The sequence below is a fragment of the Chiloscyllium punctatum genome, chromosome 3 (assembly GCF_047496795.1).
Source record: "Chiloscyllium punctatum isolate Juve2018m chromosome 3, sChiPun1.3, whole genome shotgun sequence".
Taxonomy (NCBI): Eukaryota; Metazoa; Chordata; class Chondrichthyes; order Orectolobiformes; family Hemiscylliidae; genus Chiloscyllium; species Chiloscyllium punctatum.
This window is the reverse complement of record NC_092741.1, coordinates 93,349,060-93,373,203: the sequence shown is the minus strand read 5'-3', so window position 1 is coordinate 93,373,203 and position 24,144 is coordinate 93,349,060. Positions and strand designations below refer to the sequence as shown.

General features: G+C 41.7%; 1 protein-coding gene across 1 annotated transcript in view; it reads left to right on the top strand.

Moving 5' to 3' along the window:
• The first annotated feature begins 2,288 nt into the window (after window positions 1–2,288).
• The window catches only part of tnfrsf21 (tumor necrosis factor receptor superfamily, member 21), a 77,108-nt gene continuing 55,252 nt past the window's right edge, over window positions 2,289–24,144 (top strand). Inside the window, exons 1-3 of the mRNA XM_072556551.1 lie at window positions 2,289–2,880; window positions 16,968–17,613; window positions 20,837–21,256. Of these exons, the coding sequence (XP_072412652.1) occupies window positions 2,797–2,880; window positions 16,968–17,613; window positions 20,837–21,256 (1,150 nt within the window). The 5' untranslated portion in view covers window positions 2,289–2,796. The remainder of the gene's footprint in view (window positions 2,881–16,967; window positions 17,614–20,836; window positions 21,257–24,144) is intronic.

The following is a 24,144-nucleotide window of genomic DNA, read 5'->3' as shown; positions in this document are numbered from 1 at the left end:
GGCACACAGGAGAAATAGTCATTCTGCTTTATGGGCAGGGATCTGTAAGTCTTGCTGGATGAGATGGTGCAGAGATGGGATTTCCTCTCCCTCCAGAATCAGCAGTGGAGGGCACAACACCAGTCCATGCCAATCTGGTCTGAGGTTGCCATCTGGGTTAAAGCAATTTCTGTATCTGGAGAAATGCCAGCACTGCAGGAAGGAGGTGAACATCCTTCTCCTCTCCACTGACTTAAGTGCTGTCATCTTCTCTCCAGTACTTCACACTCACACTATCTCTGCCTCTACCTGCCACCCACTTATGCTCTCATGCTCTTCCACTCTCACCCAATCTCAACCATCTCATCACTCAATATCACTAACCTTGCAAGCTCCTTTCTCTGACTACTCACTTACTTATGTCACCTCCACCCTTGCACCACTACTAACAGTTGTGTCACCCAGTTTCATCTCCTCAATACCTGCCTCTCACTCATTCGAAGAAGAAATCAGCTGCCAATAGAACAGCAAGAGTCAATACAGGAGTTGGGCTACTTCACCTTCAGCTTCTCACCCTTGCGTAGACAGCATCCTGACTCTGACCACTCTGATTGGGTGACTGACCATTTTGAAGCCCCTGGACTGGTATCAGAGGCTGCTCTTGACGTACTGTGCTGAGATTCCCTGAGTGAAGACTGTCTCCTCTGACTTTCCTGAGGTCTCTGACAACCATAATCAGCTTCCTTCCTTTGTGTCTGCGCTAAACAGGAAGACAAACCAGATGTAGTGTTTGCCCGTTATCGCAGGCTGAGGGGGTCAAAACACAAAAGGGAGTGGAAGGCAATACAAGGCTGGGATGCTTTGTGCATCCAGGTAGGCTCAGAGTGACTGAGTGCTATAACAGTGTGTGAAGTGTTTGCGGGTGCAGTCTGGTTGAGTTATGGACTTGTTGTGTGTCCCAGATGAACATGGTGTCCTTGCTGCAACTTAACAATGATAGCTGCTGGTACAACTTGATTTGCAGCAGAGTCGTGTAAGTGAATCAGAAATGTGATGTAACGGTTCTGAGAGACTGACACATATTGCATGCCAACATTTGTGGATGTCGGGTGCATGTGGCAGGTGCCAATGGAGTGTTTCCTGAGATGTAGTGCCCAGTGCTCAACATGGGAGCAGCTTTTGGAGCAAGCTGAATTCTCCAAGTATATGGATAAAAGCAAATTACTGCAGATGCTGGAATCTGAAACCAAAAGAGAAAATGCTGGAAAATCTCAGCAGGTCTGGCAGGTCCGCTTTGACAAAGGGTCAGTTAGACTCGAAACGACAGCTCTTTTCTCTCCTTACAGATGCTGCCAGACCTGCTGAGATTTTCCAGCATTTTCTCTTTTGGTCTCCAGGTACGTGCTCTAGTTGAGCTTTGTGGACATCTACCTTATTTAGGAAGATAGCGCAGTGATATATTTTTCAGTTTTTCTAAGATAGCACGTTGAATATTACTAAGCTGAGTTTCTCCAGGTGTGCAAGTTTTTATTTTAAATAATATTTGATTTATTGAGGCTTAGGTCCAATTATAATTGAAGTACTATGTTCAAATTTCATCCCTGCTCCTCCAGAGAGATAAATTTTCCTTTAAGAGTCCACAACAGATGCATCAGAAGGATAGTGGGATTTAGAGTATTAAATATGAGCACGTGTTGCAAAATCAGGGATCTCAGGAATACAGGGAAACAATTTCCTCTGAAGGACCCGTAAAATTTAGTTTCCCAGAAAGCTAAGTGTCGTATTACATGGGACATCTCAACACTGAGATAGATTTGATTTAAGTGAGGGAATAACAGATATATTGATAAGGTGGTAAAATGAAGTGGAACTAGATTCTACATGACGTAATTGAATTATGAAACAGGTTTAAGCCTGATCGGCTTTCGACTCGTGCAATGTTCATGTGGAATCTCTTACTTAATCATGCTCTTGCTTCGAATTCTGAAGAAGTCACACCGGAATCTGGACGTTCAACTCTGTTTCTCTGTACAGATGCTGCTGAGGTTTTATTTTTAATTCCTTGCTAAAGTTGGAGCACCGAGATAAAACTTCAGTTGTATCTAAGGCAGAGCATGCAAAATGTACAACTGTCCTGTCACTGAACAGGAAGCGACGAGAAACGTCTGCCATCGAGATCTGAATACCACGACAAAAAAAAGAGGTGGGGGGGGGGACTTGTGTAGGGATTTTCCTTTCTCTTCTCCGGGCAGACTGTGCGATCCGATTGTCTCTGCTGTCTCTGAGAGGAGGAGGCAGAGACGCGCGGCCGACGGATTGGCAGTAGAATGTTGCCCGGAAGGTTCTGTGGATGACGCGAGGCGCAGGCCCCGCCCCCTCGCTCCACCCTGCGCTAGCGGTAGCGGTAGCAGCAACTTGTCCCATTTCCATTCAGCATCAGTCCGGAGCTCGTTTGTGTCGTCCGTGCCCAACCACTGCACATCGCTGGAGCTATGGGAATAAATGCAACCGACATTGAGGACCAGTCGCTTCTTCCCTACTATTTGAAGCCCGTCGACCTGGCGAGAGGTTTCTGCCGCGGTGCGGCGGCGGGCGCCAGTAAAAACGAACAATAAAAACCGAGATATAGTCGGCGGCCGTCCGTATGGGGGGGTGGTTGCCGATTATAGCGCAGTAGAGCGGGGCCCCGGCACAATGCGGAGTGAGGCGACTCGCTTCCAACAAACACGGTAAAATGAAGCAGGGTGTGTGCTATGGACGCCTGGCAGCTCCGGCAGTGGCCACCAGCGAACTCTTCACCGCCTAGCCCTGCCAGCAATGGGAGCTTTTAGCTTGTTGTGGTGCTTTCTTCCTTCTTTCGCAGCTTGGACCGCAGCGACGATGCATTGGAGCATTCTGACGGTAGGCGCATATGAATGAGCGGTCGGTTGTTTACCACAAGCTCTGGTGTCTGGATGTTGGGGAGGCAAAGACGTGTTTCGGTTTTACAGATTTTACTTTTCACTTGGAAAACCACAGATTAGAATAGCTTGAGGTGTTGAGGGCTTCATGATTTTCCTTTTGAGTACAGATTGCTAGAATGCGTCAGGGCTGGGTTTTTCTTGACACAAGGATGGTGCACCGGTTCCAATTTGACATCGGGGATAACGATACTTACGTACTGCAGAAGATAGCAAAGCTATATATTTTTATGACCGATGTGTTTTTGTGATAGTTTTTGGATATTTTAGGTACATTTTTAACTTCGTCTTTCCTTCAAAAACAACTGCTGGCAAATTTTTGCTCGTTTGCAAAATAGTGCAAACTTGCTGAGACACTAATCCTGTAAACTAGAACTATGAAACATTTCATCTGATGTAATGCGTTTGGCCACAAATATGTCAGGTTGTTGCATCAAATTATTGATGTTTGAAGAAACAGTATGCCCTTGGTAGTCTTAGTTGCCATTGACATGATTTTTAAGTGGAAAAAAATAAACATATTAAATCCCTTGACCTGACAATTCTTCTCTGTTTCAGTGCCACATTGGGATAAATTTTGGGCTGTTTGGTATACATGGTCTGTATTCTGGAGAAACTTATTCAAGATTCAGTGCTTTTACAACAAGGCCAAACCTATTCATTGCACAGCTTCAGCTTAAAGCAAGTGTACTGCTACATACATTGGTGCAATATTTTAGCAATACATTCCCCCTTTCAACTTTAATATTTCAATTCTTTGACACTGGGCTACGTGCAATGTTTTTTTTACAGTTCAACCATCTGCTTCTGAGAATCAGAAGTTTCTAAACAAGTTCTTTTTTTGGGTAACTCTGTATCATTATATTTTAAATTTTTATCTAATTATAACACACGGGTGATTTGGCTCAATCTTTGTGTTGATGTTTGTTGTCAATACTCAGCAAGACGTTCAACATTGATACTGCCAAAATAGCACTAGAGCCTTGATTCCAGAAGTTCCATCCCTGATTTTAACTTCTTATTATCACAGTGGGGCATATATTCATGTAAAGTTTTAATTGACAGCTTCTGATGGTTATCAAGCTTTTGTGGAGCGGTAGTTATGTCAGCATGTAATGCTTGGGCTGGAATTCCCCCTCCACCGAAGTGAAGAGAGAGAGAGGTGCGAAGGGGAAGCATTTGGGTTGACTCTGGAGAGATAGTTGCCCTTAACTACCACCTTTTCTTTCTTTCTCTCTCTGTGTCTCTCTCTGTCTCTCTCTCTCTCTCTCTCTTGTTTGGCTTGCGGGTGGGGGGGGAGAGGCTTTCTGTCAGGAAATAATTTATTCTGCTCTTATGCTTTAGATTAGATTCCCTACAGTGTGGAAACAGGCCCTTCGGTCCAACAAGTCCACACCGACCCTCCGAAGAGTAACCCGCCCAGACCCATTTCCCTTTGACTAATGTACCTAACACTATGGGCAATTTAGCATGGCCAATTCACCTGACCTGCACATCTTTGAACTGTGGGAGGAAACCAGAGCATCCGGAGGAAACCCACACACACTGGGAGAATGTGCAAACTCCACACAGACAGTCACCCGAGGCTGGAATCGAACCTGGGATACTGGCGCTGTGAGGCAGCAGTGCTAACCACTGTGCCGCCCTGCAAGAAGTCATGTCTCACTATTCCTAAATTTCTATACCTATCTTGTTTCCATATCACTTTATGCAATTTTCCTTCTACCACTTAAATAATCAATCACATTTTGGTAATTGCTTCACCTATTTTTTTTTATTTTTATTTATTTTTGTTTGTGGAGTGAAATGAGTAAGAAGAATTGTTTTAAAATCCGGGACTGTGGAAGAAATTGCTGCTCTTTCACAAACAAGTTGCTGGAGCTCATTATGATTGGGTCTACACTGCTGCCTTGTTTTAAACACTGGGAGAGAAGCAGTACATAGCATGGCTCTGGGATATGTGAGTGTGAAGAGTAAGATTTAACCTGGAACAGGTAGCTGGCTGATTTGTAATTTTGACCATTTCTGATTGTTGAAAGTCATTAGCTTGTCAACAACTGTCTGGCTCCTGGGCAGCTGAAGAGCTTGTGGGAGTGAGCAAGACAGTGAGAGAAGTTTTGGTATTGCTGGAAGAGTAAGTTTCGAGTCTGTGTCTCTCTGCAGTGTCTGAAGAAAGCCAATTAATATCTCTCACCAGTTGCTGTAATCCGTTGCCTTTATCCAGAAGTGAGCCAGAGACTTTGTAACATACCAATTGTCATTTCCTCTAAAAAAGATTAAAGAACAACGTTTTAAAAAGCAAAATGAACATTTCATCGAACTGTGAGGATTGGTGCTCTTGGACTGTTCCTCCACCCATAAGTCCAAAGGTGTTTTGTTCGGGTGGGGATTTTTAAGTGGTTTAAAGTTTCAACTAGTAGAGTTATAGGTTGGGGGTTCTTCATTTTGTTTCATGATTAGAAAATAATCATCTGTGAAAAATAAGTTTTTGTTAAGTACAGGAACTTAGTCACTGTTTTCTGTCAAACTGATTTCATCAGGCAGGTGTGTTTGGGGAATTTGTGTACTTTGATTCACTTATTTTTATGGAGCTCTAAGGAATGGTGGAGCTTAGAAATCAGCGCAGATGTCTGTGGATCGTAACGCAAGCCTAACTTAGTAAGTAGTTCCACAACCTCAAGTCTTTGTGAACAACATGTTTTACTTGATTTCAAGCTCCATATTTAATTATTTATCCTTCAATCAATAGCACACTTTTTCGATGTGTTCCCTTCCTTCATTTTCAGAGTGATTGGATGAAGGTGTTTAATCTACTTAGCATAAGGAAATTACAGAAAGAAAAATCTAAGCAGTGTACTAGTGGTTAACTCTACCATTTCTTTTGGAAGTCACCTTTCTGTAGTATTGTGTTTTTGGAGGGGGTGGGGGGGGGGGGGGGTGCAAAGAGGAGGTGGTTGGAGCAAAACTACATACAGCACTGAATTGAGAATTTTCTGAGATTTTCTCATGGCATGAAGTCCGTCAAATTATATGCTTTCCATTAACCACAAAAGCCAATTATTCCATTAGTTTTATGGCTTGAGAAATGCAAATGCTGCTTTTAACAGCTTTCCCCTATTACAGACACTTAAATTTCTCAGCAACAATGCTGATGCCTCCATTTTCTCAGTCATTTTGGAAGCTTCCTCAGAAAAATTTACTAAGCTTCCAAATTGCTAATTTGGATATTGCTTTGTGCAGCTTTACCACTCATATTTCCAAGTATTTTGCAAAACTGCATATCTTTTTAAATCAGGTTTTCAATCAACTTGACCTTTTTAATTTCATGCCCATTCATCAGCTCAGATACTATCATTCTGGTACTTTTGCCTTAAGTATTTCTGACAATTGTACTGTACACTTCATCCATTGTATTTTTCCTTTCACTATACATCTCACCATTTCCAATGACCGATTTATTAAGTAAAACAAAATCATGACATGTAGGTTTCTCATGTCGTAGGTGTAGTGGAGGATGGAAGGGGTGAGAAGAAGAGGCAGGATGGGGTGTTGGATGAGGGTTATAGTGGAGAGGAGGAAGGTAGGGGGTATTGGATGAAGATCATGGTGGGAGTTATGAGAGGAGGTATGGGATGTGGATGGAAAGAAGTGAGTTGGGTGCAGAAGGGGAAGCAGAGACACAGGCAACAGTAGGGAATGTGAGGGATATGGGAATACTGGGGCCATGATGGGAACAGGAATCCAAGCGGGGAATTGGGTAATGAGGGTGGGAATGGGAAATGTGTTGGAGAGGGTAGGGGATGACACTGGTGGAAGTGAGTGTGGATTGTGTGGGCAGGAGGAGAGTACTGGAGCAAGCTAGAAAGGGAGTGAGTTTGTGGGCTGTTAGGAGTGAGGTCATTCCTGATGAAGTGCTTTTGCCCGAAATATCAATTTTGCTGCTCCTCGGATGCTGCTTGACCTGCTGTGCTTTTCCAACACCACTATGATCTTGACTTTAATCTCCAGCGTCTGCAGTACCCACCTCCATGTAGGAGTGAGGTGCAGATGAAGTCATAGAATGGTAGGGGAATGGGGGTCTTGAGGACTGGAGTGGAGAATGGGCAGGAGCAAGATTTCCTCTGAGCTGCGAGGCCACACTGCTCCTCAGAGGTCCCGTGTGCGCCATTCAGTTAGCTGGCACATTGACTTCTTGAGAGAGCTTGAGGTGATGGTTGGGCAGGGTGGAGATGGGAGTATGAGTGTGTGAGTGTGAGTGGTGAGGGTGGCAGTTTGGGTGAATAGATGTGTGGAGGGAGTAGGTGGATTTACTGACACTAGCACATTTGCAATGTATTTTAAGATTTCAGAATGCCATATTGATATGTCCTGTCATAAGTTGATCTAAAATATGTGAAATTTAATAGCACAGTGTTATTTGGTCTTGCTGTTTGGTTTGCATCTTAGATCGCTAACTTTGAAGTGCTGTTTATATTTATGTATTTATTAATGTGATGTGGGCAGGACCAGCCTGTGTTGCACATTGCTCACTTTGCTTGAAGGTGGCAGTTAAAATGGGATCACATTGGAAAATAATTTACCGTAGTCCTTGGCTTTACTTTGTTTGTGCATGATCCAGCAAGGTCATGTTCTGTTGTACCAACTCCATCCCGTGTTACATGTGCTGAGTGAATTGCATACTGAAATGCAAAGGTCACTTTGATCATTTGATACAAATATGTTGGTCCAAAATCTTGATGGTAACAAAAGATAAACAAAGGGAAAATCGATGCTAGTGCATTTGAGTCTAATAATTCGACCTTTTTGGAGCATTTGTATTTCACTGCAGATTATGAAAGGTGCTATAATTGCATGCTTCTTCATCAAGAAAAAAGTTTATGTTCATTTTTGTCCGTGCGTTTTTTTCTCTCTCTCTCTCTCCCTCTTTTTCTTTTTTCTCTCTTTTTCTTTTCTCTCTCTCTCTCTCTCTCTCTCTCTCTCTCTCTCTCTCTCTCACTCACTGAATTCAATCCTGTTTTTGTATATTCCCTTGATTTGCATTTAGAGGGGGCAAGCAAAACCTTGCACTTCTCCAAATTGTATTTTGTTTGCTACGTTCCTGCCACTCAACCAAACGTATGTTGTGATTTAATTTTGTCTTTTAACTGTGATCATCCAAGCTATGATTGGTCTCATATAAGCTAGAGATGATGAATGTTGATTGTTGAACCATATAGAGACTGAGTCATTTTGACCAGTTCCATGTGCACTTTGCATCAGTAGTTTCAACAGATATTTAGGCTATTGAAGCTTTTGTTTTTGCCAAGTTATGACTCTGTGCTTAACTGAGCAAGTGTCAATGTTCAGTCTGTTTTGGCATGTTTGTTGCTGTATCTGACTATATTCAAAGTTGCATTGCAATTAATACTTTAAGATATATTTTAAACAGTGTGAAGGATCCATACCACACTGAGTATATTTAAAAAGCCTATTCCTGATGATGAGCTTTTGCCCAAAATGTTGATTTTCCTGCTCCTCTGATGCTGCCTGACCTGCTGTGCTTTTCCAACACCACTCTGATCTAAACTCTGGTTTCCAGTATCTGCAGTCCTCACTTTTGCCTATTTAAAAAGCATGCTTTTGCTGATGGCTATTCTTTTAATGATTGCTTCGAAGTTCGCATTTCTAGCTGTCATTATTTCCTGGGGCTAGTGAAATTTCATAGTGGTCAAGAATTGGGAACCTAGTTCCAATTTGAACCAAAATGAGGACAGCATTGTTGGGGGCTAAAAACATACAGAATTGAGTGGACACTGCCTGAATTAATTCCACATAAGTTCTTCATAACAAGTTTAAAGTATAATTTTAATTTTAATCCCTTCAGATCCTTTGAACCTAGTCTCCAGAGTTGAAAGGGTAAAGTTCTGATTCACTGCTTCACCTTCTCCTACTGGAAAAAAGCATTTGTTTCAGAAGATGACTTGTTCCAAATTGGCACTCAAGAATTCTAAGCTAAACTTTTGCGTATTGCATAAATGTCAGGTTACCATATATTGATAAGATGAGTTCTATTGTGGAAATCTACTGTTAGTGCACACCTGAAAATGTGTTGCTGGAAAAGCGCAGCAGGTCAGGCAGCATCCAAGGAACAGGAGAATCAGTGTTTCGGGCATAAGCCCTTCTTCAGGAATCTGAAGCCCTGAAGAAGGGCTTATGCCCGAAACGTCGATTCTCCTGCTCCTTGGATGCTGCCTGACCTGCTGCACTTTTCCAGCAACACATTTTCAGCTCTGATCTCCAGCAACTGCAGTCCTCACTTTCTCCTGTTAGTGCACACCCTCCTGTTAATTTAAACTTAAGCATATGACTTTGGTTTCATCAGTGTACTTGAAGTGAACATGTGCAAGACATAAGAATTGCAAGTTTTAGCTCATTGCAATGTGTTATTTTCTTCTGTAAGAGCTGAGTATCTGATGGAATTGTGTACAGATTTTTTAGTTAACGAAAATTATCCAAGCTATTGACCATCTTGATATCTCCACTGTTGCTAATTATTAGACTGCTTATTCAACATCCTGTGGTGAGTAAGCAGAAATATCCTTGAATTCAAAATTAAGAAGTCGGAAATCATCACAGTAATGCTTAGGTTTGCTAGAAAGATTGTCCATTCATACGCAAAGATCTGTTCTCTGTAAACAAAAGGAAACTGTTCAAGAATTGCACTTTGTGGGACTACTTGTAATCTTGGCTTTCTCCATGGCACAGTCTCAGTTGGTTGGACTCAAATTGTTGGTCAAGAACTATTCTTTGCTCCTCGGTGTAACTTGATGTGATCCTTTCAAAACATGGCAGGCTTGCATTTGGCTGAATGTGTGCAAGGTGAACATTTTCAGTTTTAAAACATTCAGAATTGAGGTGGTTGTTTTTGGTCCCCCCTACAAACGCTATTCACTTACCACTAGCTTCATCCTGTCCTCAGCAACTGTCCAAGGTTAAGCCAGTCTGTTCATGACATCATTGTCACATTTGGACCTGAGGCAAACTACTGAACCAAAAGATGTGCAGATCAGGTGAATTGGCCATGCTAAATTGCCCATAGTGCTCGGTGCATTAGTCAGAGGGAAATGGGTCTGGGTAGGTTACTCTTTGGAGGGTCGGTGTGGACTTGTTGGATCAAAGAGCCTGTGTCCACACTGTAGGGAATCTAATCTAATCTAATTTACACCATTGCTCAGACCACCTATTTCTACCTCTTAGACTTCCCTATTCCACTATATTTGGATTAATTAACCCTTATTTCCCGCTGTGAACTTGACACCACCTAAAACTTATGACCTCCATAGGCAAGCAATATTTTGCTTTTAAAACCTGCATCATTGTTTTTGAATGTTTCCATGGCTTTGCTCCTCACTCTGTTTTTATTCTGGCCTTTTGTTTATCTCTAAATTTAATGTCAGTATTGTTGCGGCAGTGTCTTCCATTGCCTTGGCTCCGAGCTCTAGCTCTGCCTCTTTGCTATCTTTCTTCCCTTCATTCAGGCATTCTTTAAAATACTGTCTCTTTGACCAAACTTTTGATTATCTAATGTAGCATTTTCCAATGTCGCAGTGTGATACCTTTTGAAGCAGTTGAATATTTCTGATGTTATGTAAGTACTATTGAAAATACTCATTGGCACTGATGTGACTGTGAGCAAAGCTTTGTTTTTGCTTTGAAATGTACTTCTACAAAGCCCTGCCTTGTTCACGTACAATAGGCCTTCCAATTGTAACATTTCTGAAATTTGAAACATTGTATAAAATAAGAACACTTGTGCAGTTCTTATCAATGATAACATGAAAACAACTTTAGAGATGGTTATATTGCTTCCAGTTAATCTTTCCTGTCTGTAATATTACTGATGTTTGATTTCAGCAGTGGCCACCCTTTATGGTTACTGCAGGGTAAATGTTAACTTGGCTTTCTCTCTCAGATAACTTAATTTCATTTTAGTGGTGTTTGTTATTTTTTGCCTCAAAATCTTGACTCCTCGTCATTTGTCTTGCAGCCTTAGGGTCACAGATGTACAGCCTATAGTTATGTAGGTCCGGTAGTTTTGGATCAAAAGTTTGTCGACTGTTTTAATTACTTGTATCGTGATTGATTCATGTGTACTATTGAATACAATTTGTTTTAGTAAGAATTGAGTAATTGGACTTAGAAAATATCCACTTTTTGTTATTTGCATTTTCATTACTTCATGGTTGCGTGCGCTGCATCTTTGGCCTAGTTTTCTTGCTGCTAATGATTTGAGAGATAAAATCTGCCGCAAGTCATGTTATAAAGTGTACAGGCATCCTCAACCATGTGCGTGCTTCTTGTCCCCATTCTCATTTCATTTTAATAGTAAAGCATCAAATATAGTTTGTGCTCTTCAAATTGTGACACTGAAGAGAAAACAAAATAGGCTTTGCTGTTGAACCCTTTGTGACCAAGATATCCTAGTGTACTCCCATCAGCAATGAAGCAATGTTCAAGTACAGCCATTTTCATGCTGACAGTATGATCATCACCAGATACTCTGTTTTTAGTCATGTTTAAGAGATAAATATTATGTATATAATCTCACCTGCTGTTCTTCCAAATTGTGCTGTGGGATCTTTACAATCACCTAAATGGGCTGCTTTTAACATTTTATTTTCCAAAAGTTGATGATTGTAGCAGTACAGCCTCCATAATGCTCTGAAAAGCCAACCGGGATTAATCTTGTGCTCAAGTGGGAAACAATGCAATAAAAATGAGGCAAAAACAAAAGTTGCTGTAAAAGCTCAGCAGGTCTGGCAACATCTGAAGAGAATTCAGAGTTAATGTTTCAGGCCCAGTGCCACTTCTTTAGAACTATAAACCGACCAATTCCCACAGCGACCTAGATTACACCTCCTCTCACCCTGCCCCCTGTAAAAACGCCATCCCATATTCCCAATTCCTTCGCCTCCACCACATCTGCTCCCAGGAGGACCAATTCCAATACCGAACAACCCAGATGGCCGCCTCCTTCAAAGACGGCAATTTCCCCTCAGACGTGGTCGACGATGCTCTCCACCGCATCTCCTCCACTTCCCGTTCCTCTGCCCTTGAACCCCACCCCTCCAATTGCCGCCAGGACAGAACCCCACTGGCCCTCACCTACCACCCCACCAACCTCCAGATATATCGTATCATCTTTCGTCATTTCCGCCACCTCCAAACAGACCCCACCACCAAGGATATATTTCTCTCCCCTCCCCTATCAGCGTTCCGGAAAGACCGCTCCCTCATCAGGTCCACACCCCCCCACCAACCCAACCTCCACTCCCAGCACCTTCCCCTGCAACCGCAAGAAATGCAAAACTTGTGCCCACACCTCCCTCCTCACTTCCCTCCAAGGCCCCAAGGGATCCTTCCGTATCCATCACAAATTCACCTGAACCTCCACACACATCATTTACTGCATCCGCTGCACCTGATGTGGCCTCCTCTACATTGGGGAGACAGGCCGCCTACTTGCGGAACGTTTCGGAGAACACCTCTGGGACACCTGCACCAACCAACCCAACCGCCGTGGCTGAACACTTTAACTCCCCCCTCCCACTCCACCAAGGACATGCAGGTCCTAGGCTGCCTCCATCGCCAGACCGTGGCAACACGACGCCTGGAAGAAGAGTGCCTCATCTTCCGCCTAGGCACCCTCCAACCACAAGGGATGAATGCAGATTTCTCCAGCTTCCTCATTTCCTCCCCCCCCCCCCCCCCTTTCCACCCCCCAACCTCAGTCGCAACCCTCAGACTCAGCACTGCCTTCTTGACATGCATTCATCTTCCCGACCTCTCGCTCCCACCCCCTCTCCGGCCTATCACCCTCACCTTAACCTCCTTCCACCTATCGCATTCCCAACGTCCCTCCTCCCTACCTTTTTATCTTAGCCTGCTTGGCACATCCTCCTCATTCCTGAAGAAGGGCTTATGCCCGAAACTTCGATTCTCCTGCTCCTTGGATGCTGCCTGACCTGCTGCACTTTTCCAGCAACACATTTTTCAGCTGAGGAAGGGTCACCAGACCCGCAGTGTTAACAGATGCTGCCAGGCCTGCTGAGCTTTTCCAGCAACTTCTGTTTTCATTTCTGATTTAGAGCATCTGCAGTATTTGGGGTTTTTAATAAAAATGTGGATCTGGTTTGCACCGTCAACTGTTTTAAACGGTTATCTACCTTCGCCTTCAAACATGCTGTGGTCTTTGTCTCAACCATGCAATGACAGGTTTTTTCTTTTTGCTCCAACTAATCCTGTGCAAAACATTTCTCCTCACCAACTCTCTACAGTCCAAGTGATTGTAAATTTGTAGTACCCTGTAATCCTGAGGTAATGTGAGAGTGACCTGGTGTCAAGGTAGCGTTTGTCTGAATATTCAGAAGTTCCAGGAAGATCAAAATCAGTGTGAACGTGGGAAGTTGGAATGGCTTACCCTATCTACTTGAGGACAATTGGGGATTGGCAAAAAACAACCTTGTACCTTCTAATGCTCACGTAAGTGAGAAACCTGGGATGCACTGCCTCTAACCATTGTACAGTTTAAATCACACTTAACCCTTTTTGTTTACTGTCCATTGACCATACCTACACATGATGCTATGTTTCTTCTTTCATCACTTTGGAATTTTTTTCTTCTCAACCTTTTCTTTGAGACATTTCATTGAATGCTTTTCTACCCATCTATTACTGCATAGTAGCTGCAGTATGTCTTGGACAAGCCAGTTAAATATTACCAAATTGACATGCTTTTTAATAAATGTATACTGACTGTTCTTACTAATTCCAAACACTTCTAGTTGCTTGTTGATTTTAATTTGAAGTATGGATTTGAAGAGTTTGACCACAACTGATAGTAGAGCTGACAATGAATGCTGTTCTCCAGCACCCCTGCATAATTTTAAAGAACGCAGAGATTTTTCTTCAGAACCTCTGCCACGTTCTATCAGATTTCTTGGAGCTGTCTTCAGTGTGTGCTTTCAGGCTTTGACTTGTTCATTTTGTCTGCTATTTCTTTTCGGAACCAATTCCTTTCGACATGTACCTCTTGCTCTCGTTCAGCCCATGTTTTTGATTCCACTATCATCTGTAAAGACTGAATTTATTTTGTAAATCATTTCCATGCCAACATTGTCCATAATAGATTCCATTCATTTCAGAGTGCTCAATCCTGTCATTAAATGTTTTACTTCTTGTGGTCATATGGAGACTTGATTAATTCCTTTCTTTATTTTCTGCTAAGCTTCTATTTGAGGTATCTTAATCCTTTATTCCCTGTCGCTTTATAGTGGTTCTTGAATCTCTCATTGGCGCAATTTTGAAGTATAAAATTTTGAACTTTCTGTATCCAATGGGATTTCTTTTGTTATTTGTACCTCCCGTATAAGCTTTCCCACAGCTTATCCAATGCCTCCTCAACCAAGTTAATTTGGATCACACTTTTTTTTTGCCTTTCCTCAGTTCAGTGTTCCTTTTTGCCTTAATTTCACTCTTCATTAGCCTTTTCTGTAATGTCGTTGAACCTAACTCTGCCTTGTGGTCACTGCTTCCTAGTTATTAAACCAAATGAACATTTGTGATTGTCCCAGTAAATTTCCCAGAACTGACTCAAGTTAGGTTTTCAGACTTGATCTGAATTAAAAACATACCAAACTTGGAAGCTGTCCTGGTAAATTTTAAAACATCATTCCTACTTTGATCATCAGTTACATTTATTCCAGTCTTTTGTGGGATACTTACAATTGAACTAGATCCATCTTTCCTTTTTTTGGCTAATATATTTTTTAAAAATTCCAAAATACCAAATGTACACATGCTCTCAGTAAATAAAGTGACAAATGGACGTTTCATGTGTAGACTTTCAGTTAGCTATTTTTAGTTATGTGCAAATAAACAGTTGCTTCTGTTTTTGCTGAGTTATAAAAAGTTGCAGAATGTTCCATTTGCTCAATCTGAACATCAACTGATGAAATCTGTATTACATCAGACAAGTGCAGCAGTGCATGTTCATATATACAGCTGAATGATGGCGATTGTCTGGTTCTGTTGATTTAAAATAACACAGTTCCGACATCAGATGGGAAATGCATATCTTGACTTTGTACAAAAAACTTTGCCAACTGGCCTTCAGGTTTGTTTTTCAACTGCAGAAGTATCGTTATCCTAATGTCTCCTCAGGTGCTTAACACAGCCCTGCAGTTTACATCCATGCCATCCACATACATCAGCCTATCTTGGTGCTCAGGATTTGTTTGATTGTCATTTTCCAAGGCGTTATTCCTTCCTCAAACACTGTCGCTAAATAACCATCTGTTAATTGGATTGTATTTAGGAGTCAGTACACTAAAATACATTACCCTGTGCAGAGAGCTTGAGAACATTATAAACCCGGCTCTGTTTTTATTTGAACATTTCTTTGTGGCCACTCTGCTCTCTCTTCAAAGCTAGGTTCTGGACATGCCAAGTCCTCACTCACCCACTTTGGAATTTTATCCTAAAGTGTAATCAGCAAGTGTAATTTTACAGTTGAGACTCCTGTTATCTATCATCATGAAAAATGCTCCCTCTTTGCTTTGAAATGCGGTGCTGATATCGTGGTCATGTCACGGGGCTGGCAGTTGGTCTAGGATACAAATCCCACTGTGGCAGATGGTGAAATTCCAATTCAATAAAATCTGGAATTAGAAAAATTGCTGGACAAATGATGACTGTGTAACTACTGCCTATTGTAAAAGCCCAGCCATTTGATACAAGTCCTTAAGGGAAAGAAATCTGCCATTCTTACCTGGTCTGGCCTATGTGCACAGCAATGTGCTTGACTCTTAACTGCCCTCTTGGATTAGGGATGGGCAATAAATGCGGGCCTATCTAGTGACATCTACATCCTATATGCAAAAAAAACTTTACTCTTGTTGTTGTGACACAACAATGTCTTGATATCGGAAAGAAGGAAATCAAAAATTGGAGCATGTGCACTGCAAATAACAGAACTATCCGATGCATTAAAAAATCTAGACATGAAGCAAAAATAACTGGGAGAAACAAAAGTGTAACCTCAAATTGTGGCATATTAATGGGAAGATGGTTGTTTGTCCATACATTTCAGGTTTGCTTTGAGTACCTGATGTACTTAAGGACTTATTATCCGATTTATTATTGGAGACAACTGACCATTTGAATTTGGGATTGCCAGCTGATGGTTATCTCTGTTCCTTTGGTGCCTGTAGAAGTTGTTTTTTTGCTGGAATGATCAACAATGTTACTTGATTACATTTACTTGTCAAATAATTGTCCCCTCTTTCCCTCCCCCCCGGCTCGCTCGCTTTCTCGACTTCCTCTCGTACGCTCTCTCGCTCTCCCTTGTCTTTCGCCCCAGCCCCCCGTCTCTCACCCTCCCTCTCACTCTCTCTCTTCTCTCTCCCCTGCCCCCTCCTACCCCCACAACTGCTCTTGTACTATTTCATTTTTACTGTTTCCTGAAACAGTAAGTGAAACCTTTTAGAGTAGACTGCAATTTGCAAATTGTCATTGCTTCCTGAAGTAAGAAAGTGATGGTGTTAAGAATGGAATACTTTATGATAAGACACCAGTTGTCACCATAAGCAATTCCTAGGACAAGCGCAGCTAAGTTACATGTAAACATATGCACCTAGTAATGCCGTTCACCCCCAAATTCAAATGAATGAGCTTAACAGGCTAATTATACGTTTATAACTTCTATCTCACACTGAACACCTTTTGCACTTTCCTGAACGATATTGCCACTCACATTCAAATTCAGATTAGTTTTGTGTTATGCGCTTGTGGGGAATAATTGCATGTGCATAGAGATGTATTAACACTTCATCAATTTGTCCTTTTTTGTGCCATTTGATTCTGGATGAATGTTCAGAGATCACATGAAAGTATGCCGCTATTTAACATGTCTACTTAAGCAGGTGGACTTCAGTAAATATTTTGAGTGCTACAAAATGTCTTACTGAATATTTTTCTGCTTTGTTTCAGCTGCTGTTTGTGTTGTTTGGTGACATTACAGCTCAAGTAGAACCTGCTCCAAAGGCTGCTGTGTCCCTTTCGGGTAAATACCACCATTATGATCGTGCAACAGGGAAAGAAATTTACTGTAATAAGTGCCCTGCAGGCACCCATGTGGCACAACATTGCACATCAACATCATTGCGTGTCTGTAGCTCCTGTAAAAATGGCACTTTCACGAAGCATGAGAATGGCATTGATCAGTGTCACACCTGCAGGCCTTGCACAGCCCCGATGATTGAGAAATTCCCATGTACTGCCTTCTCTGACCGTGAGTGCACTTGCCCACCTGGAACCTTTCTGTCTAACAAGATCTGTGTAGCTTATACAGTTTGTGCAATGGGTTGGCGTGTGAAGAAGAAGGGAAGCGAGACAGAAGATGTGAAGTGTAAACCATGCCCTCGTGGCACTTTCTCCAATGTGCCTTCTAGTCCGAGGTGCAAACCACTCACCAATTGTTCAGAACATGATCTGGTGATCTTAAAACTAGGAAACCAACAAAGGGATAACATCTGTGGCTTGCCAAGCACAATTCGGAGTACAACCATCAATTCTTCAAGCACAGAGTCAACTCGCCACAACAGTGGAGTTCTTCCTGATGCCTCCACTCCATCAGGTAATTATTTATGATCCGTAATTACCAAGTTAACGTATTGAGATTGAAGTACAGTCCCCTGTGGGGTTAATGTAATTTATCCTACGGTACTGGTGAATTATGAATGTTGCATTTTGTGTTCGACATAATTACTGAAGCCTGGCTGTCTGACCAAAGATGTATCTAACTGCATAGCCTTGTAGGACGGCAAACAGCATTTTGAATGTGATCAAGTCTTTTGAAAACACTTATTTGAATTTTGAAGCATGCTCTTTTTAACATTATAGTGAGTGAGAAACAAATAATGATTTTTGTTATTGAGATATGCAAACCTATTTCTTGAAACAACTCTGTATGAGTAGAGTTGGCACGGTGGCACAGTGGTTAGCACTGCTGCCTCACAGCACCAGAGACCCGGGTTCAGTTCCCACCTCAGGCGACTGACTGTGTGGAGTTTGCACATTCTCCCCATGTCTGTGTGGGTTTCCTCCGGGTGCTCCGGTTTCCTCCCACAATCCCAAAAAAAATGTGCAGGTTAGGTGAATTGGCCATGCTAAATTGCCCGTAGTGAGTTGAAGGGGTAAATGTAGGAGAATGGGTTGCACTTTGGCGGGTCGGTGTGCACTTGTTGGGCCAAAGGGCCTATTTCCACACTGTAAGTAATCTAATCTAAAAAAGAATCCTGAGTCTGTGGAAACAGGCCGTTCGGCCCAATAAGTCCACACTGACCCTCCGAAGAGTAATTCACCCAGATCCATTCCCCTACCCTATTATCCTATTTTTACCCCTGACTAATCACCTAACCCACACATCCCTGAACAAGCTGGGCAATTTAGCATGGCCAACTGACCTAACCTGCACATCTTTGGATTGCGTGAGGCAGACATGGGGAGAATGTGCAAACTGCAAACACAGACAGTCACCTGAGGCTGGAATCGAACCTGGGTCCTTGGTGCTGTGAGGCAGCTGTGCTAACCATTGAACCACCTTGTATAAATCCGATCAAGCCATATTAAAAATAATGCACTGCTGACCATCTGATTTCAAATTGAAGCTGACATTGCAGAGGTTATCAAATAAAATTTATAGCTGGACTTCAGTAATGTTTCAACTACTCAATGATTATTTGTTTTGTCTGGGAATGTTCAAGATGGTTACCATGTTCTAAGTGGCAATTTAGTAATTGATAATATGTAATGAGTCAAACCCACCAAAAGACTGGGCAGTTAGATTGGGGTGGGGGAGGTGGGGTGGTAATGTCCCTACCCCTGAACCTGGTGGCCCAAGTTTAAGTCCCCCTTGCTCCAGTTAACAGCACTATTTTTAAAAATTCATGAATTTTCTGTTATTAGTTGAGAAAAATAACTTATCTAGCTTGTTTGGTAAGGATGTGTGGTGGCACAACAGCTACAATCAGCTTTGTGCAGATGTCTATTCTTGTGAGAGATCCTTTACCTGGCCAAACTCCTAAACTTTAAAGTTGGTACAGGCTCAGTCCTATAGTTTCCAGTTAAGATACACTGTACTTGTAATGGTAATATGTGTATCTTCCGTTGTCTCAGATCAGTGAAACATTTTAAAGGTACAGCTGAGGGGCTTTGTTGCTGGGAGTGGGGTACAATTTGCCACTCTGAAGCTCCCTGCAAGGTTTGATGTGGTTGACCATACCATCATCTCTCGTGTCTGTCTTGTGTCCAGTTAGATGGAGTAAATCTACCATGGTTCCATTCTTGCTATCTGTTCAAGTCAGAATAAATTGCAATGGCTTATCTTCAGGCTCTTGCACAATGAGATGTGGAATTCTCCAGAAGCTTTCCCTGACTGCTTTGATGCCCCTTGATGACATCAAGCAAACAAAAAAAGTCAGATTCTGTGTGCCCTCGAATAATGTCCAGCTTCACTTCCCCTCAAACCCTCCCCTTCCCCAGCTTCATCAGACAGCTTCTGTGACAGCTAGTATTAATGTGCAGAAGTTGTTTTTTTTCAGTTAAATATTGGAAAGATTGAGATCATTGTCTTTGGCTCCCAACACAAACTCCATACTCTATACCGAAATTTTATCACCTTCCCTCACCTTTGTCTGATGCTAAAACAGACTATTCATAATCTTTAATGTCCCATTTTTTTCCCTGAGCTGTGTTTCCAACCAGCTCTTCGATGTTTTAAAAAAATACAGGTAGTTCTGCTATGATGTGTCGTTTGTTGACACGAATTGGCTGTGGCATGATTGGGTGAATAGGGATTGCTGTTTCTAAAGTACAAATTTTTAACCCGTGCATTGATTATAATGTGATCACATTGCCAACACTTCCAGTGTATTGGTATTGCGTGATATTTTATAGCATGGGGTCACACAGGAATGCAACTATTGTGTTCTGGAAAAGCTATCTGTATTTCCAACCCCCTTAATATTGCAGGTTTCTGTCTGAACCTCAGCCCTCCTGCTGCAGAGATTATCAGTTGTTCTCTTTTGTTACCAGTTTGCAATTGTTGCAATACATTCCCTGGGCAGCCTCCCATCTTCCAACCTTTGTAAGCCTCAGCCTTGTATATCCTGGCTTGCCCCAAAGCCTTTTTTGTTTAACCAGTGTTTGACCTATACTGGCTCCCTGACTAGACAGCCAATGTTTCGGATTCTCCTGCTCCTTTGGATGCTGCCTGACCTGCTGCGCTTTTCCAGCCACACATTTTCAGCTCTGGCTCCCTGACTAGCAAAACTTCCAATTTAAAGTTCCTATCCAGTGTCAAAATCCCTTTGGTGCCTGCCTCCCTCATGCTATCTGTAATCTCATCGAGTCTTGCGACCCCCGAATAACTCTTTCAATTCTGGTCATTTCTGCAAATCCAGCTTTCTCTGCCATCTCATTGACTGTTGTGCATTCAGCTCTTGGGTTCTTTTGCTTTGGGATTCATTCCCTAAATTGGGGCAAAAGCCTCAACAGAACTTGTCTTCCTGTGCTGAAATTGTTCCATGATTTTGATTTGCCTCATAATTTGTCAAAGTTACTTAGCTACCCTGCCTGAAATCAGCTGCCTATTAGAATTGAGCATCTGACCTCAATACCTTGTGACAGGAAGTTCTTAAGTATCCTTCTGTATGACTGGGGCACAATGCAGAGTATGCAGTGATTATACCTGATGAATTAGTCCTGTTGTCAGCAGTACTGCTTTTTAAAATTAATTTTAATTTTAAATAAATTTTTGATTTTGTTTTCTGTCTGTCTCTTTCTGTAATATTTTGCAGGTATTCCTAATCAATTGAGCACCACCACTACAAAATCAATCAGTGGAGTGACCAAAGAAGCACAACTTTGGCATTCTTCCCATTCAGGCCCCAATTCACCTCTGTCAGCTGCGATGAATTTTCAACCCATCATGGAAAGCTCAAGAGCAGGTGCTGACTTCAGACCTCCCAGAAAAGGCCCGCCGAGGCCAAACGCACACAAGCACTTTGACATAAATGAGCATTTGCCGTGGATGATTGTACTCTTTCTGCTGTTGGTGCTGGTGGTGACAGTAGTTTGCAGTATTAAGAAAAGCTCCCATGTGCTGAAAAAAGGCCCCAAACAGGATCCCAGCAGCATTGTTGAGAAAGCTGGCCTCAAGAAGCCTATTTCCCCTAGCCCAAATAAAGAAAAATGGATTTACTATTATAATGGGCAAGGTAAGCAAACCAAGATGTAAAACTTGAAGGTAATGAACTTAAAAACTGCAATGTATTTATGGATGCAATAATATTTGTATTTCACTCATCATCACTTAATGAGGAAAATGAAACTCGCATAAGGTCTTGAATTTTATTTTTAATTTTGATAACTTTTTGATACGTGTGTTATTAGTAAAGATCAGACTAAAGGGTGTTAACTTCCACCAAGCTCGTTAGTTTAGCTATATCGGCGGCTAGCATTTGGTTCAGGATAGTGGCAATAGCAGGGTAAGCAGTCTGCTTCTGGCCAAGGTGGTTTGGGATCTACGTCCTTGCTTGCCCATGTCAATGGATGGCGGGAGTAAACAGCCATTGACAAAACTGCCAAATAAAGGCTGAGGATGAAGAAATGGCAGACAATGAACCAAGGAGCTTGCATTTGAGCAGAGCGCTATTACTGGACCAATCTTCTAATCTTCTTGGAGTCCAGTAGTATGTGTCCATGTCACTTTTTAAAAAAAAAAAGTTTGTATTGCTCAGGAGTGAGTTCAAGGTTGGAACATAATCTAAGAATGTGGAAACACTAAGAGAACATTCAGTCTTCAGGAGCCTTTTGTTTTTAGTTCATGGTTAATCTATACTTTACCTCCATGTGCTTAATCCATAACCCTTAATGGCTTTGTCTAATGTGACTCACTCAATTTTGACGCTGTGGGGAAACCGTTCCAGATTTCCTTCACACTTTTTGTGACAAAATACTTTGTGACCTCGCCTCAAAACACCCAACAACAATTTTAAAACAGCATTCCTTTATTTTGGGTTCACTTTATCAGATCAAATAATTCCCACTGCCCCTGCCACACACACGGCAATAAACCATTTTTAGCATTAACGTTTCAATTAGATAACTCTATAATTGTCTATAGTCACAAAGATACAAATATGGTCAATGCAACTTGTTTTGTAAACTTAACCTCTTTAAATCAGGTGTCAGGTTGGTGGCTGCACTATCTCCCAAGTTCAATATAATCATCTTGAGGTACTGTGTCCTCGTCTAAAATGCGATATTTTAGAAAGGTTCAAACCAGACTCTGCACAGCTGTCGTGGTAATCTTTCAATTTTGGTCCTCCTTGAAGTAAAACCTAACAATTCCGTTAATCTTGTAAGTTATTTTTCTGTGCCTGTCCACGCGCTTATTGTTGTTCTTGGGCTTATCCACAGTTGCTAGCTTCTCATCATAAGGAAAATGATCTCAGCAAGTTTGTAAGTGCGTGATGTCGCACTTGCCTACATTGAACATCATCTACTATAGTTTATTTACTTAATCTATCCATTTCACCTTGAAGCTTTGTGTTTCCTATTTAGTGTTCAGGCCAACTTAGTGTTGTCAGCAGACTTGGATATACAGGGCGAAAGTGAGGACTAAAGATTCTGGAGATCAGAGTCTAGATTAGAGTGAGGCTGGAAAAGCACAGAAGATCAGGCAGCATCCGAGAAGCAGGAAAGTCGACGTTTTGGGCAAAATCCTGATGAAGGGCGTTTGCCCAATACGTCGACTTTCCTGCTCTGATGCTGCCTGACCTGCTTTGCTTTTCCAGCACCACTCTCATCTAAACTTGGATGTGCAGCCTACATTCCCTAATTTAAGTCACTTATAAATAAGTGAAACATTGACTTCCCACAACTGATGCTGTGGAACATCACAAATTGCTTGCTGTAAATACGAGTGCAAACCAATAACTTGGACTGTGCTTCTATCTCCTAAACGTTCAAGCCAACAGATTGCTTCGAAGTCCATATGCGCTCATTTTTGTTAATGGCTTTCATGCAGACTGCCATCTGGAGATTACTATAAATTAGGTCCACAGACAATCCTGTATGTACAACATTTGTTATTGCCTTGACTAATTCAAGTTGATTAACTAAACAAGATTTGCATTTAAAAAATTCAAACTGACTCTCTGATCAACAGATATTTGTCCAAATTCATAGAAGGGTGCTATAAATTAGTCAAATGTACTGTTGATTTCTATATGTTCATGTTATTTTTAGTCTCCGTTTGTTTTAAACTTCAGAAAGGTTTGTCTCTCTCCACTGCCCTTTCAAAGCTTCCTTTGTTACTTGAACAAAACTGATAAATCAATGAAAACCCTGCAGGTTAAAGTCACAGGAAGTGTTGATGACGTTGTAAAGGGCAAGGCAATTTGCTGTTGTCATAGTGTTGTGTTAACTCTGATGGTTTACTCATTTTATGTATTATTCAGTGTAAAGTTTGTTTACATTTCTTTAGCTCTTCAGGTGTCATGGCATTTAATGGCAAATGTAATTTATGTTGTAAAAACTCTTACAAATAATAGTACATATCCTGGTGAATGGAGAGATTACAAGCTGCAGCTAATGATTACAAAAAGGCACGAAGGGCTATGAAGTGATTATAGAAAGAAATTTGCAAAGCAAATCTGTCAACTGGTTTTCTTTCACCATTTGGAAAAGCATGGTCAAGAAAAAGCCTTAAAAACTGGTAATATTGTCTGTGCAAATAGGGAATTGGTAGACACTATGAATAATTGCTTTACGACTATTTACAATAGAGGGTGAAGTCACCATGCTAGAAATGTCAGGAAAACTAATATTGAATTTGGATTATAATGCATTAAGTAGGTGGGTAAAATTTGAGCCAGTGAATCCCAGTGTTAAAAAATATAAGGTGATTCACTCTCTCTTTTCAGGGAGTGGGGAGGTGGTGGTGGGTATGGTGTTGAGCTTCATGCTTTGGCTGTTTGGGGAAAAAAAAACCTGTTTATGTCACACCTGGACACTATTGTGGATGTAGTGCCATGTGTTAGCCTTGGAAGAAACTAGAAGGTCAACTAGTAATTTAGTTTGTTTGCAAAACATTAAGGAG